Source organism: Syngnathoides biaculeatus, chromosome 20, assembly GCF_019802595.1.
Source record: "Syngnathoides biaculeatus isolate LvHL_M chromosome 20, ASM1980259v1, whole genome shotgun sequence".
Taxonomy (NCBI): domain Eukaryota; kingdom Metazoa; phylum Chordata; class Actinopteri; order Syngnathiformes; family Syngnathidae; genus Syngnathoides; species Syngnathoides biaculeatus.
The window spans coordinates 12473232-12492643 of NC_084659.1; the positions used below are offsets into that span (position 1 = coordinate 12473232).

At 42.0% G+C, this 19412-nt stretch overlaps 2 protein-coding genes across 5 annotated transcripts in view; one reads left to right on the plus strand and one right to left on the minus strand.

Annotated features, from left to right (window-relative positions):
- Positions 1-1462: 1462 nt before the first annotated feature.
- On the minus strand, positions 1463-7768 carry LOC133493889 (gastrula zinc finger protein XlCGF57.1-like). 4 transcript variants are annotated; one of them, XM_061807864.1, is made up of 3 exons: positions 7418-7768; positions 5988-6085; positions 1464-3249 (listed from the first exon to the last, which is right to left on the minus strand). In XM_061807864.1, exons 1-3 carry the CDS (start codon positions 7561-7563, stop codon positions 1835-1837), a joined length of 1659 nt encoding a protein of 552 aa, XP_061663848.1. In that variant the 5' UTR covers positions 7564-7768; the 3' UTR covers positions 1464-1834. The 4 variants fall into 4 exon arrangements, with proteins under 4 accessions (XP_061663850.1, XP_061663848.1, XP_061663849.1 ...); XM_061807865.1 differs by having other exon boundaries at positions 1466-3249; positions 5988-6082; positions 7418-7766; XM_061807867.1 differs by lacking the exons at positions 5988-6085; positions 7418-7768 and adding exons at positions 3315-3368; positions 4595-5971 and having other exon boundaries at positions 3114-3249.
- A 4444-nt stretch (positions 7769-12212) lies between these two features.
- LOC133493897 (oocyte zinc finger protein XlCOF6.1-like) overlaps positions 12213-19412 on the plus strand; it is a 31298-nt gene continuing 24098 nt past the window's right edge. Inside the window, exon 1 of the mRNA XM_061807884.1 lies at positions 12213-12522. Within this exon, the coding sequence (XP_061663868.1) occupies positions 12450-12522 (73 nt within the window). The 5' untranslated portion in view covers positions 12213-12449. The remainder of the gene's footprint in view (positions 12523-19412) is intronic.

Consider the following 19412-nt stretch of genomic DNA (forward strand, 5'->3'; position numbering starts at 1 on the left):
TGTTCAAAAAAAACGCAGAGGTTTATGGAGGTTAACGGGTGGCCGCAATCGCTTCCGTGTACGTTCCGTGGAGATGACTCTGTCCTCTTTTTTTTTTTTCTTCCAATCATAGTTAATGAATGCAAGTTTGTGTAAAACCAGGGGTCGTTTATTTAAATATTGGCATTTGCATTGAATACTGGGTGAAAAGATCGATGGATTCCGGCAAAGGTTAACATGTCGCTGAACACGCTTCCACGTTCACAAGCCATCAAAACCATTCCTATGTGAGATTTATACCTGATAAGAACAGATCCAGCAACAAAGTATTCGTATGCGTCCAGACTTTTCTTCCCTTTCAAACTTTTCCGTGTAAATCTCGACGACTTACTCAGCACATCCATGTGTGTATCCAGTTGTCCAAGACAAGCAGAAGCGAATTAACAGTTGAATTTGTTATCAGCGAAAACATTGACTTCAGCATTAAATACGGGTCCTCGATGCAGAGTTTATCTCATTTTTCCACGTACCGTCGTTTATTTTCACCTTCTAAATGTCTGACGGAATCGGACAAGACTCTGGGCGTCGTGCTACAAGACATATTTCCCTGTCATCTCCAACCGACTTAGCATTGAGCAATGCTTAGCTTGACCGGCAATATGGCGACGTAAACAAAAGTTGGTTGATTTTATGACGGAGGTGCGCAAGCTCTACACCAGCAATAACTGCATGTTTTGCATCATACATGGTCTTATCGACAGAAGAAAGCATATTTGCAAAACTAGTGCAGCACATATGTAAATCCAGAACCTGTCTTGGCAGTGTTTGTCCTCCAACATGGCGAGATAAAAAACGTGGGATCGCCGCAGAAACAAAAAACCTGGGATCGCCGCGGGGTCGAGAACACTCAATCAACTGTACAGCATTGGGCTCACACTTCTGAGTACTCGGGTTCAATCCCTGCTCCCTGCCTCTATGGAGTTTGCATGGTCTCCCCCTGTACCTGTGTGGGTTTTCTCCGGGCCCTCCAGTTTCCTCCCACATCCCAAAAAACATCTGACATTGATTGGACACTATAAATTCCCCTTAGGTGTGATTGTAAGCGCGACTGTCGTTTGTCTTCATGGAAAAGTGTTGGCCTCACAGTTCTGAGGTCCCGGGTTCAATCCTGGACCAACCTGTGTGGAGTTTGCATGCTCTCCCCGTGCCTGCGTGGGTTTCCTCCCACATCCCAAAAACACGCAACATTAATTGGACACTCGAAATTGCCCCAAGGTGTGATTGTGAGTGCGACTGTTGTCTGTCTCTATATGCCCTGCGATTGGCTGGCAACCAGTTCAGGGTGTACCCCGCCTCCTGCCTGATAACACCTGTGTTGGCTCCAGAACTTCCCCCACCCTTGTGAGAATAAGCAGCTCCAAAAATGGCTGTACTGTAGACACTGACGGTCAAGCTTGTTGATCAAAGAGAACTTTATTGGCAAACACAGTATCTAGCTACAAATGTGTCAAGTACCAGAGTCGCATTCAGCAGATAAAATACAGAGAAGAGAAATTGTACAGTGTGATATAGTTACATAATACATTGCAAAATATACAGCAATTGAATCTGGATCATGTATTTTCCATTTTACTACAATTTCAATCAATCATCAGGTTGTTTGATACACATATCGCAAAAACATTGAACAAATCAGATGTATTCTTGCGCGTGTGAGAGCAAATTTTCAACACTTGTTCACAGGAAGCCTTTAGGAACATACACAGATCGTAGATTTTAAGACGTCAGTTAATTCGCAGAGCAGTGAATTGATCGGAACTGGACAGCATTTTGGATTCACAGATGCTACAAATGCTTAGGTGCAGGAAAAAGGTTTCTCACCAGTGTGTGTTCTTGAGTGTGCTGTAAGATTTTTTGTTTGAGCTGATTTTTGACCACAAAATAAGGAAGCAAAAGGTTTCTCACCAGTGTGAGTTATTGTGTGTGTTGTCAAATGAAATCTATGAGCAAATCTTTGGTCACAAACTGAACATGCAAAGGGTTTCTCTCCAGTGCGTGTGGTTTTGTGTATTGTCAATTGACTATTTTGAGCGAATCGTTGACCACACACAGGTCTCTCACCTGTGTGTGTCCCTCTATGAGTTGCCAAAATATGTTTTTGAGAAAATCGTTGACCACAAACTAAACAGGCAAAAGGTTTCTCACCCGCGTGTGTCCTTGTGTGTATTTTTAAGGAGCTCCTCCAAGCGAATCTTTGACCGCAAAATGAGCAAGAAAAAGGTTTTTCACTTGTGTGCGTCCTCGTATGTGTTGTCAAAATATTTTTTTGAGCAAATCGTTGACCGCAAACTAAACAGGCAAAAGGTTTCTCACCAGTGTGCGTCCTTGTGTGTACTTTTAAGGAGCTCCTCCAAGAGAATCTTTGGCCGCAAACTGAGCAAGAAAACGGTTTTTCACTTGTGTGTGTTCTCGTGTGATTATTTAAGGTTCCCTTCTCGGTGAATCTTTGACCACAAACTGAGCAGACAAAAGGTTTCTGTCCAGTGTGTTTCCTTGTGTGTGTTGTCAAATGACTTCTATATGCAAACCTTTGCCCACAAACTGAGCAGACAAAAGGTTTCTCCCCAGTGTGCGTTCTTGTGTGTATTGTCAATTGACTTCTTTGAGCAAATCGTTGACCACAAACTGAACAAGCAAAAGGTTTCTCACCAGTGTGTGTTCTTGTATGTATTTTTAAGCATTCCTTCCAAGAGAATCTTTGACCGCAAACTGAGCAGGCAAAAGGTTTCTCTCCAGTGTGGGTCCTCATGTGTTGTTTCAAATATGATTTATGAGAAAACATTTTCCCACACTGGGAACATTTTTTTAGGTTGTCGTTAGTGTGACATGCACTATCACCTCCAGACTGTTTATCATCATTTTCATCAGTGTGAGTCGAGTGTAACGTCATGTCTTCACTATCTGACAGTGGAGCTAACAGGCCTTCTGGTTCTAATCCCCCAGAATCCTCTCTATTGCCTTCTTTTGTCACGTGTTGACTTGAGCAGCTTCGTGGAGGCTCCGCCCCTCTGCTCTCCGTCCTTTGATTTTCATAATCACTCTTCAAAGGAACGCCAATCAACTGAACCGTGATTTTTCCCTCCTGCTCTTCCTCTTTAATGCATCGGGACTCCGCCTCCACTTTGATGTGGGCTGGCTCCACCTCTGCTTCCTGTTTAATGTAAAGCGACTCTGGGTTTAGCTGTTCAGAACGAAAATCTTCACTGATATCTGCAAGACAAAAAAAAAAAAAAAAAAAGACAAAACATGAAACAAAAATCTAATTTCTTTGCAACCTCAGTCCTGGGTCCAGAGATCCCATTGAGGAGATGTTGAGTACAACAGAGATTCTAGGAACAAAGAGAAAGTGTCATCATTTTGGACTATTTTTGGTTCATCACTGGACACATTTAGCAGCCCTCATTCAAATGGAGCTAACGTTTGGTCGGTAGGTAGGTAAGTAAGTAAGTAGGTAGGTAGGTAGGTAGGAAAGTCCATCCATGCATTTTCTCTGCCGCTTATCCTCACGAGACTCGTGGCTATCCTAGTTGTCATCGGAGAGGAGGCAGGGTACACCCTGAAACGGTTGCCAGCCAATCGCAGGGCACATCGAGACAAACGGCCGCACTCACAATCACACCTAGGGGCAATTTAGAGTGTCCAATTAATGTTGCATGTTTTTGGGATATGGGAGGAAACCAGAGTGTCCACAGAAAACCTCAATGTCTCAGTTTTGGTCGATCGTGTGAGGGTGTGGGCCCCCCCCCCCCCCAAAAAAAAAGACATTTTAGCAGCAGGGCAGCACGGTGGGTCAGCTGGAAAAGTGTTGGCCTCACAGTTCGGAGGACCCGGGTTCAATCCCGGACCCGCCTGTGTGGAGTTTGTGTGCTCTCCCCGTGCTTGTGTGGGTTTTCTCCGAGCACTCCGGTTTCCTCCCACGTCCCAAAAACACACGACATTAATTGGACACTCTAAATTCCCCCTGTGTGTGATCGTGAGTGCGACTGTTGTCTGTCTATGTGCCCTGTGATTGGCTAGCAACCAGTTCAGGGTGTACCCAGTCTCCTGCCCGTTGAAAGCTGGCATAGGCTGTAGCCCTCCCCGCAACCCTTGTGAGGATAAGCAGCAAAAAAGAAAAAAAAAAAAAAAGGATGGATTTTGGCAGCAGACATAACTTTCTGGAACAACGACCTGCTGCACGGCCACAGTCTTCTTCCTAGTTTACCTTGCACCAACCCACTCTGTTCTTAAAAAGGGGTACACCAATGACGAAGAATGAAAACTGGTCTACGCACTCTGCATCCATCATTGGTTCCGTCATTGTCAACAGCCTTGGACTTCCAGTCAGGGCAAAATGTATAGTAAATATACAGGCATTGTTATGGCAAACGATGCGACAAATATACAATTATTCATTATGAACGTTAAGATGAAACACACTTACCGGTGAAAAGTTACTTGTTTGCGAGCGAATGCACAGTTTTGACAGCTAAAAGCGCAAAAAACAAACAAAAAAAAAACCGCGCTATACTTAACATATTCCAAAATGTTTTCCAAGCATGTGAATACCCCATACCCGCGCACGCCACACAGCAGGCAGTCCGGGTAAAAGAATCCTGACTTCTGCGGAGGTGGACGCCACACACCCTTCCAGGGAGCCTCGAGTACTGGATCCGAAGACGTGTTTGCGGCTTCTATGACTTGTTCAGGTTGTCGATCCAGCACAACTACCTGAGACTCTACCCTCATTGCCGAGTCGTCAGTAGTCGATAATCCGGTCTCCACTGGGGGTATTCCGTTTGATTTACTAGGTGAGGTCCACCCCCCCCGCTGCACCATTAGGTCTCACGGACCTGCGTTCCTACCGACATGGACTTTCCCCGAGTAGGAGATTTCCATGGATCCGGAGCCTACCGCTAGCGGGCTGGTCCTAGCGCCTACTAAGGGGCTGCCCTGCCCACAATCAACCCCTGTTTACTGACCAAGGACTCTCTCCGGACCACCAGTGACGCAGAACCCTGCATTTTTCCACGCTCCCTCAGAAGTGGTAGTTTGCAAAATTATAAATCAGATGGCATAGTTACTCCCGCCCTGAACTGGTTACCAGCCAATCCCAGGGCACATCGAGAAACAGCCGCACTCACAATCACACCTAGGGGCAATTTTGAGTGTCCAATTAATGTTTTTGGGATGTGGGAGGAAACCCACATAGGCACGGGGAGAAAATGCAAACTCCACACAAGTGGGTCCGGGATTGAACCCGGGACCTCACAACTTTTAATGATGAGGACTACTTTCTGACAGTGACTGACACTTTTCGTTGATATTTTAGTTATTTGGCCAAGTAGTCAGTAGATGGCAATCCTGCCCCGCTTCCTGGAAAGTAGAGCCTCTGTCCACGCATGCGCAGTAAAAACTCCACGCATCACAACGCTTGTGGAGACTCAGATTCCCCTCGGTCTGAGGTAGGTAACACACGCAGTCAAAACAACTGCAAATATTTTCAAGTTTAAAAATACAGCTATTATTTTTGTTCGTCGAAATGTAAATAAGAGTACCGTGCTATCGCCTTCACGGTAACGACACCTTCCCAATATGCCCGCCAGGTTGGGACGATAATCAGAGGGGCAGGTTTATCTAGTCTGAATTCCGATTTCCGAGAAGCCCAATGGAAGACAATGTGGGAGGTCACATGACTTGCTTGCTTCGTATGATTGGTTAACTAGCCTTAAACGTCGCTAGCACTTAATTTAGATTGGAGCAAAATGCGCCCGATGCGTAATCTTGGGCAGAAAACGATAAATGAGCAAAAATATTGATAAATAAAATTAGCGAGCGACATTGAGATCACTGTAACAGAGTAAAACTACCGTTACTCTTCGACGACAGAAACTGTAAAAATCAGCAGATAAATGTTAGGACAATTTAGAAATGTTTTTATTAAACAAGGGAGAGAAACGTGAACAAACCTGCTGTGGGGAACTCAACTCGAGGCTCTTCGCAAACAGCGTGCGGCTCGTTCTTCATTTTTGGTCTCCAAAGTTCTTCCTCGTACTCCGCCGTCCTTCTTGCACACATTTTCCGCAAGACGATCAGAGTTGCGTTCACGCTAAAGCTCTGCTAAGCGACGTGGTTCGTTGCAAACGCGTGTTTTTTGTTGGCGGCTAGCAAGCTAAGCTAACCCGAGCTAAAGTATGCCGAAAAGCTTCTACGTGCACCGAACGACTTCAACCGGACACGATTATTTCAGCAATTTGTTAGTTTTTCTTCGTTGAACGTCGTGTTGATCGACGCGTTGCCTCGAGAGTTTATCCGGCTCGGTCCTGATTCAGGAAGATTTTGTGAAGCTAGTGTGGCCAAGTGTTGTTTCTTTCACGAACGATTAGTTTTCGAGAACGAACGTAATCGAATCACGTTTCTGAAAAGATTCATTCTTTGCTTGGACGCCGTCCGTTCGCCGGAAACGGCTGCAATGTGGGCACACTTGCACTTGAGGAAAGGCTGATGACGTACCTTAATAAAATAAAACTGCAAAATTTATGCCCACTTCAACCTGTAGAAATAACATAACGATTGGCAAAATTATTTTGGCTTCGACAGAAGGTTAAAGTCTCATGAGAGGACTGTATGTGTTACATACACTATATACACTAGATATTAGAATATTTGTGCATTATATATTATGTGAACATGTAAAAATATTTATATTTGGGTTTATAATTATTTACAGATATTTTGAAAAATTAAATTCTAAAATCCAAAACAAAAAGAATAGCTAGCTACCTAGATAGATAACTAATGTCGCAAGCTAGCTGTTAGAAAGATAACTAGCTAGCTATGCTAGATAATTAGCAACTAGGTAGCCGTGTTAGATAAAAGCTATTCTCGATCGATAATAGCTAGCTAGATAGGTAGCTCAAGTCCTTTGGCGACTAATTCTATATATAGATAGATAACTAGCTAGATGGATAATAACTAGTTAGCCGTGTTCGATAAAAGCTATCTAGCTAGCTTTGTTCAATAGATCATAGCTAGCTCGGTCCTCAGACCAGATAGATAGAGCGATAGATAGAGATAGTCTGTTGCTTTAAGATATTTCTGACGTAAGGGATTATGGGTTATATAAAAAAAAAAAAAAAAGTGACCGGGGCAATATTCTATCATTGACACAAATTTAGATAATATGCGGATCAACTAACTAACAACAGACTCCCAGACAGTATGTGCTCGGTGGACGAGGGGCCGCCGAAGCCGTCCACGGCACCGACGGGTACATCGACACATTTAGCACCCCTGATTTACGTACGCGGATCTTTTACATTCAGAGAGGATATTATGCCCCCACAACTATTGTTTTTTTTTTTTTTTGTTTGTTTTAAGTAGCTGTATACACACCTACCTGTCATTTGGAACCCACAAAGCTCTCGTCCTCTGCACTCGTGCAATCCGTTTTTTATGATGAACCGGGTCTCTTATGAACTTATGAAGGCTAAATCCTTCCTCCCGAGTGTTCAAGCAATGTCCAGCAATGCAACGAGCCGGCATTTTGGCTAACACGAAGGAGCGACCGAGCTAACTTCCAGCAGGTGAAACTCGTATAAACAAACGAGCCCGCCTGAGTGCAGTACTGTTGGTAACGTCACTTCCTGCTTGTTCTCAAAAACAAATCCCTCGAGAGGATTTTCATGGCGGGAGTTACAAAAAGCCGTATACGTCAAAATCGTGTTTTGTGGTGAAAAAATGGATGGATCCATTCTGGCTGCCTTTGTTTTCATTAATACAGACAGAATAGAATAGACAGGTGTGTGTCGTTCTTAATCTAGTCCAATCAGTGTCATCAAACACAGCTGGACTACCTAGGAAAGGCGTAGAACTATCTTAAAGGTTCGATGACAAAAGGTGTTATGTGGTCAGTTGAAATACACGTTTGAATTGTTTACGTTATGTAATACGTCCACGTAAGTTCCAGGAAGTTTTCGACCAGAGTTGAGCTCACCGGTGTCAAACTCGAGGCCTCAGGGCCAGTGATTTTATGTGGCCCGCAAAGGCAAATCAACTTCCTTGATCCTTGTGAAAAATCTGTACAAAAATATCAAATTCTCACATATCATACATCTTAGCATTGGGTTATTACAAGCATTTTTGTGTTACCAAGCATGAACAACAGCCTAAGTTCTACTATAAAAATTAATTCCATTGGTTCATAACAGTTTGTTCCATTCTATTTAAGAAATGGTGAGTTTGGAGTGTCTCTTGCTGTAACTTATTATTAAAATGATTATGTATTACATTCACAGAATCCATCCTCATTCCTTCCAATCACCAAACGATCTCCGAACTAACTTGATTATGGGCTTTCATATTATTATTCTTTTATATAATGTTTCAAAGATTTGCAGAAAACGGAAGCATTAACTCATTCAACCAATGATTTAAACAACTTTTCTCTTGAAATATTTGCTTTTGTTGATTTAAAAAAAAAAAACCTTCCCCTAATAACGTCAACACATTAGCAACAAAATCCAAATTCTTGTCCCTGACACACACACACACCAAACTTAATCGTCCAAGGTGTCAACGTCACACATGGCACCAAATTCTGCACCACTTCCTGAAGTGGTCACGTGATACTGCCGCGGAGCGAGGCTTCACTTCCATCTCCTCCACCTCCTCTTTCCTTTTTCTTCCATTTTTTCAATCCATGTCGATTCACACATTGTAAGTTAATTTTACATTATTAATTTAATTGCCTTTCCGGTTTCCTCTGCAATTACGTACCTTACAGCCATTAAGAAAAAAAATCCATCTCCATTAACATATTTCAAAGTGCATTTTATTGTATTAATTTAAATGCCTGTCCGGTTTCCGCTCCCGTTACCTACCTTCCGGTCATTTTTTTTATCCGTGTCAATTCCAATGTTCGAACGTAAATTTCATTTTATTAATTTAATTGCCTTTCCTGTTTCCACTGCCGTTACGTACCTTCCGGCCATGGATTTTTTTTTTAATCCACGTTGTTTCACATGTTCTAACGTGAATATTATTTTATTAACGTAATTACCTTTCCGATTTCCGCTGTTGTTACGTATTTCCGCTCATATACACATCCGTAGTTTGCTTTTTTTTAATCCGTGTCGATTCCCATGTTCTAAATGTAAATGTAATTTTATTAATTTAATTGCTCTTCCAGTTTTCCGCTGCTCTTATGTATCTTCCGGCCATATATATATATATATATATATATGTGTGTGTGTGTGTGTGTGTGTGTGTGTGTGTGTGTGTGTGTATGATGGCAGCAGAACAATGGTGAGGTGTGCCTTAGGTGTAACAGAAGAATTTAAGGTGGAGGTGGGACTGCATCAGGGATCAGCTCTGAGCCCCTTCCTGTTTGCAGTGGTAATGGATAGGCTGACAGATGAGGTTAGACTGGAATCCCCTTGGACCATGATGTTCGCAGATGATATTGTCATATGCAGTGAAAGCAGGGAGCATGCAGAGGAACAATTGGAAAGATGGAGACATGCACTGGAAAGGAGAGGAATGAAGATTAGCAGAAGTAAAACAGAATATATGTGCGTGAATGAGAAAAGTGGAGGGGGAAGAGTGAGGCTACAGGGAGAAGAGATAGCGAGGGTGGACGACTTCAAATACTTGGGGTCAACAATACAGAGCAATGGAGAGTGTGGTCAGGAAGTGAAGAAACGGGTCCAAGCAGGTTGGAACAGCTGGCGAAAGGTGTCTGGTGTGTTATGTGACAGAAGAGTGTCTGCTAGGATGAAGGGCAAAGTTTACAAAACAGTGGTGAGACCGGCCATGATGTACGGATTAGAGACGGTGGCACTGAAGAAACAACAGGAAGCTGAACTGGAGGTGGCAGAAATGAAGATGTTGAGGTTCTCGCTCGGAGTGACCAGATTGGATAGGATTAGAAATGAGCTCATTAGAGGGACAGCCAAAGTTGGATGTTTTGGAGACAAGTTTGGAGAGAGCAGACTTTGGTGGTTTGGACATGTCCAAAGGCAGGAGAGTGATTTTATTGGTGGAAGGGTGCTGAGGATGGAGCTGCCAGGGAAGAGAGCGAGAGGAAGACCAAAGAAAAGGTTTATGGATGTGGTGAGGGAAGACATGAGGGCAGTTGGGGTTAGAGAGGAAGATGCAGGAGATAGGCTAAGATGGCAAAAGATGACACGCTGTGGCGACCCCTAACGGGACAAGCCGAAAGGAAAAGAAGATATATATATGTTGTTGTTTTCCTTTCGGCTTGTCCCTTTTGGGGTCACCACAGCGTATCATCTCAGATGAACACATATATATGTTTGGCACAATTTTTACACCGGATGCCCTTCCTGATGCAACCCTTCTCAGGGAGTGGAGGCCCCCAGTGGGATACGAACCCACAACCCCTGGTTTACCAAACCAGTGCTCTAACCACTGAGCTACATATATATATATATATATATATCTATGTTGTTTCACATATTCCAAAGTGAATTTTGTTTCAATAATTTAATTAACTTTCCGGCCATTTATATATTTTTTATCGATGTGGATTCACATGTTTTAACATGAATTTTATGAATTGAATTGTTTTTTTTTCCGGTTTTCACGGCCGTTACGTACCTTTTGGACAGTTTTTTTAAATCTATGTTTATTCCCATGATCTAACGTAAATTTCAATTGACCCCTCCGTGGATATTGCGCAATCCGCGTCACTGACCAATCAGAGGCCAGAGATCTGCATAGACCAAAGCCCGTTTTTGCTCCCGCCATTTTCTCTGACAACATTGAATGGTCCAGTATAGCACGGATTTCATTCAAATCAACGATATATTATAGATTCTCAACACAATACATTCTTAACTGAGAGAGACGCCATGCTTCTGATTTCATTCAGTCATTCACATGTAGCAATGTTATGCTAGCGAAGAACGTCTCATTCATTTATACGAGACGTGTATTAAAAATCAAATTTAGGGCATATCTTCGTGCAAACACACTCTGGTTAAGCTTCGGCCGCGAGCCAGCAAGAAATCAATACGTTTGTGCAGTCCGATCATCGCTAAATATCGCTCAAAAAAGAATAAGTGTGGCAATCGTTCACACGCAGCAGTGTTATGCTAGCGAAGAACTTCGAATTCATTTATACGAGACATGTATTGAAAACCACACACTTATTCTTTGTTGAGCGATATTTAGCGATGATCGGACTGCACAAACGTGTCGCTTTCTTGCTGCCTCGTGGCCGAAGCTTAACCAGACTGTGTTTGCACGAAGATATGCCCTAAATTTGATTTTTAATACACGTCTCGTATAGATGAATGAGACGTTCTGCGCTAGCATAACATTGCTACGTGTGAATGATTGAATGAAATCAGAAGCATGGCGTCTCTCTCAGTTAAGAATGTATTGTATTTAGAATCTATAATATATCGTTGATTTGAATGAAATCAGAAGCATGGAGTCTGTCTCAGTTCAGAATGTATTGGATTGTATTTGCCATTTTTACTGTTTGTCTTACGTCAGCGCACGTGGCGTGACGTCACTTCAGGAGGCGTGGTTAAGTGCCCTGTACGGAGGGGTCAATTCGCAGCGGTCAGCACAACCGGAGTACAATGGATGAGCCTCGCCCTGGGTGAACCACCTTCATGATCATGGTACCGCCCCTGCCAGGTATGTATGCCTTGTGGCGGCTAGAGCAGTCTCTGCTGCTCTTACGTACTTTCCGGCCATATTTTTTTTTAAATCCATGTTGTTTCACATGTTCCAACGTGAATTTTATTGTATTAATTTAGTTACCTTTCTGATTTCCGCTGCCGTTACGTACCTTCTGGCCAGATATATATTTTATATCCATGTCGTTCAATGTTCTCATGAAAAATTTACTTTATTAATTTAATTGGGTTTCCGGTTTCCGCTAACGTTCCGTACTTTCTGCCCATATATTATTTTTTATCCATGTTGTTTCACATGTTCTAACGTGAATTTTATTTGATTAATTTAATTACCGTTCCGATTTACGATTGCGTTCAGTAATTTGCGGCCATATATATATTTTTTAATCCATGTGGATTCACATGTTTTAATGCGATTTTGTTTTCAAATGTAATTGGTTTTCCGGTTTCCGCCGCCGGTACGTAGCGGACATTTTTTTTTTTAAAAAACCAGCCGCTCCGCTCGGTTCGAAACACTTCGAACGTGCTGAATCCTTGTCGAACGGAAACATAATTGATCTGAATCATCGTACCGGGTTAAAACTAATCTCCGGTGCACCTTGGAGTTCAGCGTCCTAGTTTACGTTAGGGTTAGCTTAGCTGGCTAGCCGCGAACAAAGAGTCGCGTTTGTGATCACCGAGCAGAGTTCGAGTGCTGTGATCGTCGTGGTGGGGAAATGTTTGCGAGGAGGACAGAGGAGGAACTTTGGCCACCAAAACATGAAAAACCAGTCGCAAGTTCAAGTACTGCTACTTGGCAAGAAGCATCATCGAGTTGATTCACGCACAGCAGGTTGGCTCCATCTTCCCTCATTTGTTGACACAAATACACTGTTGCTTCCCTGTGTATTCCCCCCCCCCCCCACGATGTTCAAAAGGCCCTTATCAAAATAGACGTCATTCGATCGAGGCGTGTCAAATGATTAAACTGAACCATAGTTTATAAGAATTGTTAAAAGGATTAAGGATTTTATGCCACTTTTTAAAAATGTGGACACATTTTTGTGCCCAAGAACAAATGTAAACAATCAGTAACCGAAACATTTAGTAGTTGGTTGAAAAATGTTCATCTTTTTTCTTAGCTGAGGTATTTGATTGATGTATTAGCTGTATAAATTTTTTTTTGAACAAAACCAAAAATATAATGTAAGACATTCAAAATGGCTGGAAATGAAATCTTATTGGTTGAAATTAGAATTCACTGAAGCTATTATCTTTTTGTTTATTCATTGTTGTCTGCTAAATACTGACGTTCTATCCCAGATTGATACCAATATAAGTACTTAAAGGTCAAGTGTCATGCCTATAAACGTTCTAAAATAGATATTGTAATGGAAAATACATATAACATTATTCACATCAATGGCTATACGAAAAAATAAATATGAGCGGAGAGCGTGTCATCCATGGGCAAAGTTGCGGAAGTCTCATTTGACATTCAAGTGGTAGCCATATTGCCTACAACGTCTGTTCATTACGTCACACTGGGACATTCGCCATTCAAAACACGCCGTGCCACCTACTTCGGGACACGGAAGCTCGTTTTGAAGAAGAGAACATCTCACAATCGAGTGAAGTGACCGGGGCGATATTACCCTATCGTTTTAAGCCATATTTAGATAATATGCGTATCACTTTCAACTAACAGACTCCCAGACAGCATGTATGAGCCACTCGGCCGTCCGTCGCGGACAAGGCGTCGCCTAAGCTGTCTGCGGCGGCTACGGGGACATCGACACATTTAGCAGCCCTAACTTACGTACGTGGATCTTTTGTTACATTCTGAGAGGATTTAATCCCCAAAACTATTGTTTTTTTTTGTTTTGTTTTGTTTTTTTAGTAGCTGTAAACACACCTACCTGTTATTTGGAACCCACGAAGCTATCATCCTTTGCACCCGTGCAATCCATTTTTCACTACGAACTGGGTATCTTGCAAACTTATGAAGGGTAAATCCACCCTCCCGAGGGTTCAAGCAATGTCCAGCAATGCAACGAGCCGGCATTTTGGCGAACACGAAGGAACAGCGAGCTACCTTCCCGGAAGTAAAACTAATAGAAACAAACGAGTCCATTTGAGGACGGTCCTGCCGTGTACGTCACTTCCTGCTTCAAATCCCTTGAGAGAATTTTCATGGCGGGAGTGACAAAAAGCAATCTACATCAAAATCATGTTGTGTGGTGAAAAAACGGATGGGTCCATTTCGGCTTCCTTTTTTTCCATTAATAACATTCTAAAAATCATGCATTTCATGACAATGGCTCTTTAAACTTGAATATCCACTGATACTGAGTACCAATACTAGTGCTAGATTTGTTACATAAAATTTGAAATCACTTTTATTTCACAGTGTTTACATGTAGAAGTGTTGGGAAAAAAAAAAAAAAAACTTGGGACAGAGCACCTTTTGTATGAAGTAGTATTTATGCAAATGAAGCATGAAAACGTGACATTTACAGTTTTTTTAATCTTTCAAGGGCCTTTTCTGGTCAAGATATTTGAGCATTTTATTTTGTTTCAAACTGAGGGTAAGAAAAGCATCATAATGACTTAAAACCTCGCAATAAAAAAAAGAGTGAATCGGCAGCCATATTGTTTTCAGTCATCAGATAACTGCAAAATGGATTATTTTATTTTTTGAACATACATCCTCATTGAACAGATGATTGGTAAAACGTTTTTAAAAATGAAAATAATAAGTGTATTTTATGCTGCTTTTTATGTCGCAAGTCACCCAAATATTCTTTGTCGGTAATCATAAGGAAATTTCCGAAAAGTATCCAGATGTTACAATTAAAATTCAATTAATTTAATTGCATTAAAATTTGAATCTTGTGACGTTATCCCAATTTGTAAATAAATCTAATTGGAATAAAAAAAATGTTTGTTTTCTGTAACTAACAAAATAGTCACATTTTTGTATCCTGATTAAATGTTACGTGTATTGTATCATAACACCAAAAATGTTTAAATATAGGAACATTATCACTTATGATACATGACAATTTGAAATTTTGGTAGATTTTCACAAGAATCATGGAAGTTGACAGATGATTTGCCTTCACGGGCCATGTAAAATCATGTGGCGGGCCAGATCGAGCCCCCGGGCCTCGAGTTGGACACCTGTGCCTTCAACAGTTCCACTACAGATTTGAGAACAATAAACCACATCTGTGGTCATCTGCAGGCTCCTACATATATTTATACATACACAAAGTTTTTTTTTTTTTAAATATCTCACCATTGAGGAAATAATATTTTTCTTCAAGATTAATGGTGGCTCAGCTAATAAAGCATTGGCCTCACAGTTCTGAGGTCCGGGTTCAATTCCGGACCCACCTGTGTGGAGCATGTTCTGTCTGTGCTTAAGTGGGTTTTCTCCAGGTAGTCCGGCACCTCCCACATCCCAAAAACATGCAAAATTAATTGGACACGCTAAATTGCCCCTCGGTGTGATTGTGAGTGTTGCTATTGTTAATCTCCATGTACCCTGCAATTGACCCCTCCGTGGATATTGCGTCATCCGCATCGCTGACCAATCAGAGGCCAGAGATCTGCATAAACCACGCCCCTTCCTCAGACAACGTTGCATGGTCCAGTATAGCTTTTGTTAGTGTTTTATCACGTATTTGGGTTCTTTAACAATAGATATGGTTAAGAGGTGTAGTCACGGACTTGATAATCGTGACGACAGGTATCCTGAAAGGCTAGTTGGTGGAGTTCAATTCGTACCCTTTCCAAAACCGAAGACCCAGTACGAAAAATGTCTTCGATGGATCAAACTTTGTGGAAGACCGCATCATCAACTGAATCCATCTAAAATCAACCGGAACAGAAGACCGAGTACGAAAAATGTCTTCGATGGATCAAACTTTGTGGAAGACTGCATGATCAACTGAATCCATCAACCGGAACAGATATGTTTGCACGAAGGTAAACCCTATATTTGATTTTCAATACATGTCTCATATAAATGAATTAGCAGTTATTCGCTTGCATAACATAGCTAAGTGTGAATGATTGTCACACTTGATCTGTGTTGAGCGATATTTTGCGATGATCTGACTGCACAAACGTGTCCCATTGTTCGCGGCTAATTAGCTAAGCTAAACCGGACTAGCAGTCCTAAAAGCCTTCGACGTGCACCAAGACACCAAGACTGAAGGAAGGATGTTTGAGGACACTAAAGTAGTGATTGTCGTACTCGGTCGGGACTTACGTAGGTTCGGCACTAATTCAAGAATAATTATTGAGGGGAGCGCGTGACGTTACACAAAGAAAACGAGAGAAACAAGTCGTAAATCAAGCCTCGCCTTCTTTTCCTTCATACGGCTGTTCACAAACGGCTGTACAGATACACATACAGATTCTGCACACAAGTGTGATATGTAACACGAAAATAGGAAACTGTCAATGACGAATTCGTCTTTGGGTTATAATATATTATATTATGTGGCTTCTCGGTCTTCCTCTGACTCCGGAAAGATCTCGCGCTAATATCAATGGTTTCTCCGTCGATATGCATGTAAATACCATTTGTTTTATTGAAAGGATCGGTGCTGGTCGGCGCTCAGGAGACAAAGACGACACTCAACAAAAGACCAGCGTTCCCAAATGCTATTTAGCCTCAATAACTGGCATATTTATTTTGACCAAATGCAAATTCTCAAAACACAGTTGACATTGCGTGAAATCAATCATATGAGCCCCTTACCTACGCCGAGAAGGTGGAGAGCCAGTCACCCAGGTAGAGGTCCGCTTTGTCAACCAGCTGGGCGTCCGTACGAAACCCGCAGCAGACTCTACCTGTTTGTACTCTGCATCTCTCTATTATACTTTTCAGTTGCTTGAGAGAGAAAGGGCGGGTGGCCTACCCGTCCCACCTGGCGCCGCAACAATTGTAGCCAATTTACTATTGATACCTAAGTGTGTCCTTCAGGCTCTGAGAAACATAACAGTCAAGATATCCCACAACAATCTTCGTCTTTGAACAAGACAGTATGCGAAAAACAAGTGAGATATGCATGTGAACGAGATAAAATAAGTGAGAGTGAAACGGTCAAGACGTCTTGACCAGAAAAACAAGTGAGATATAACAGGTGAGTGAAAAACAATTTATATAATCATGCTTGCACAATACATTCGGGTATTCGACGGTTATGGGAAGCATCACTAATTAACACTCCTTTCACCATTGAAATACCGCTCGCTGAAATACTTGAAGCCCTGCTGTCTGCTTTTCAACGATATTTCACTGTTAGCTAAGAATGCAAGTGAGAAATCAGCCGGGAAATTGGACAGTTTCGCTCTATTCTTTTATTGTTGTGCCAATATTTTTCAATTGACCCCCCCGTACAGGGCACTTAACCACGCCTCCTGAAGTTACGTCACGCCACGTGCGCTCACGTAAGACAAACAGTAAAAATGGCAAATACAATACATTCTGAACTTCGACAGACTCTATGCTTCTGATTTCATTCAAATCAACAATATATTATAGATTCTAAATACAATACATTCTTAACTGAGAGAGACGCCATGCTTCCGATTTCATTCAATCATTCACACGTAGCAATGTTATGCTAGCGCAGAACGTCTCATTCATTTATACGAGACGTGGATTAAAAATCAAATTTAGGGCATATCTTCGTGCAAACACAGTCTGGTAAAGCTTCGGCCGCGAGCCAGCAAGAAATCAATAAGTTTGTGCAGTCCGATCATCGCTAAATATCGCTCAACAAAGAATAAGTGTGTCAATCGTTCGCACGTCGCAGTGTTATGCTAGCGAAGAACTTCGAATTCATTTATACGAGACATCTATTGAAAATCAAATATAGGGCATACCTTCGTGCAAACATATGTGTTCCGGTTGATATTAGATGGATTTAGTTGATGATGCGGTCTTCCACAAAGTTTGATCCATCGAAGGCATTTTTCGTACTGGGTCTTCGGTTTTGGAAAGGGTACGAATCGAACTCCACCAACTAGCCTTTCAGGATACCTGTCGTCACTCTTACAAAGTTCGTGACTACACCTCTTAACCATATTTTTTGTTAAATAACCCAAATACGCGATAAAACGCTAACAAAACCTATACTGGACCATGCAATGTTGTCTGAGAAAATGGCGGGAGCAAAAACGGGCTTTGGTCTATGCAGATGTCTGGCCTCTGATTGGTCAGTGACGCGGATTGCGCAATATCCACGGAGGGGTCAATTGGCTGGGAACCAGTTCAGGGTGTCCCCCGCCTCCTGCCCGTTGACAGCTGGGATAGGCTCCGGCACTGCCCGTGACCCTCGTGAGGCCAAGCGGCAAAGAAAATGGATGGATGGATGGATGAAAATTAATTACCTATACAAGGTTTAATAAACTTCAGAGAGAGCACAAAGTCATCTTAAAAAAAAAAAAAGTGTGAAGTATTCAGTATTTGTAAATTGCCCCCAACCCCTGCCAAAAAAAGAACACATTGCAATCATTTATTTGTGAATGGATTAAAAAATAATAATAATAAAACAAGAGCAAGGGTCCTTGTGCGTTGTTCGGCAGGTAAAATGTGAAACACAGCGACTAGCTACACCACAGGTTTTAACTACATTTCTCCGTAATCACTATTTCTAAACTACTTTCACAGTCACGTTGATAGCAAAGTAGCGTCCCCCCCCCAGGATTTGTGAACGTGGACTTCAACGTCACGTTACGTACCTTATCCAAAGTCTGCCGTCGAAATCCGGGCTGCCCCCATTTTGCTGGTGATTGTAAACATGCAAAGAATCTGGCAAAGGTTAAAGGTCAAAGGACAAATATGGGGCCGGTTCAAATTCCAATTTGCATTATGTAATACATATATGTATGTCACTTCCAGATAAGTGTCAACTGTAGTTTAGTTCACAGGTGTCCAACTCAAGGCCCGGGGGCCAGATATGGCCCGCCGCATGGCTTTATGTGGCCCGCAAAGCGAAATCTAGAGTGTCAATTAGGCATCGCAAAAAAACGCTTACTTTCATAATCGGTTTTAACCGAACACCTGTAGCAAAAAAACGATTAACCGGTTTTAAAATCGGTAGCATTGTGGTGTTTACGTAATTCACCCGCGGGACCTCGAGTTGGGGTGCGGGGTTCCGCACGGACTGTTTTTGTTGTTGCTCTTCCGGAGTGACGATTTCACAGTGTTCCCGCCGTTATGCGAGTAGTGTTTTGATGTCTGCCAATAAAACGAGTTTTGTTCCTGTGTCTGACACTCCGCCTCCGGCTCCTTTTCTCCCGCCGATACACCATCGTTCGTTAATTTACTCCGCGGTAATGGGGTAGTTTGTATACAATATTGACGAACAAGCTTGTTGAATGCGGCTTTCAACAATGCACTCGTGTAAGTTAAATTTTTGTTATTTTATTTTTGTAAAAATGTTTTAATGTTAACATTCTTGAAAAAAGTGGAAATGATATTGAAAAAATAGCGCAATGTGGAATACCGGAACCGGAAGAAATTATTGGAAATTTTAACTGATTTCGAAAGTCCGATTACGGTTTCGGTTTTAAACAATCGAAAACCGGTTATAACCGATTAATTGTAACCGTTTGCAATCCCTAGTGTCAATTTCCATGATTCTTGTAGAAATCTGGACCAAAATTTTAAATTGTCATAGGGTTAGAGTTATCCAATGCCCTCTACAAGCATGTCGGTTC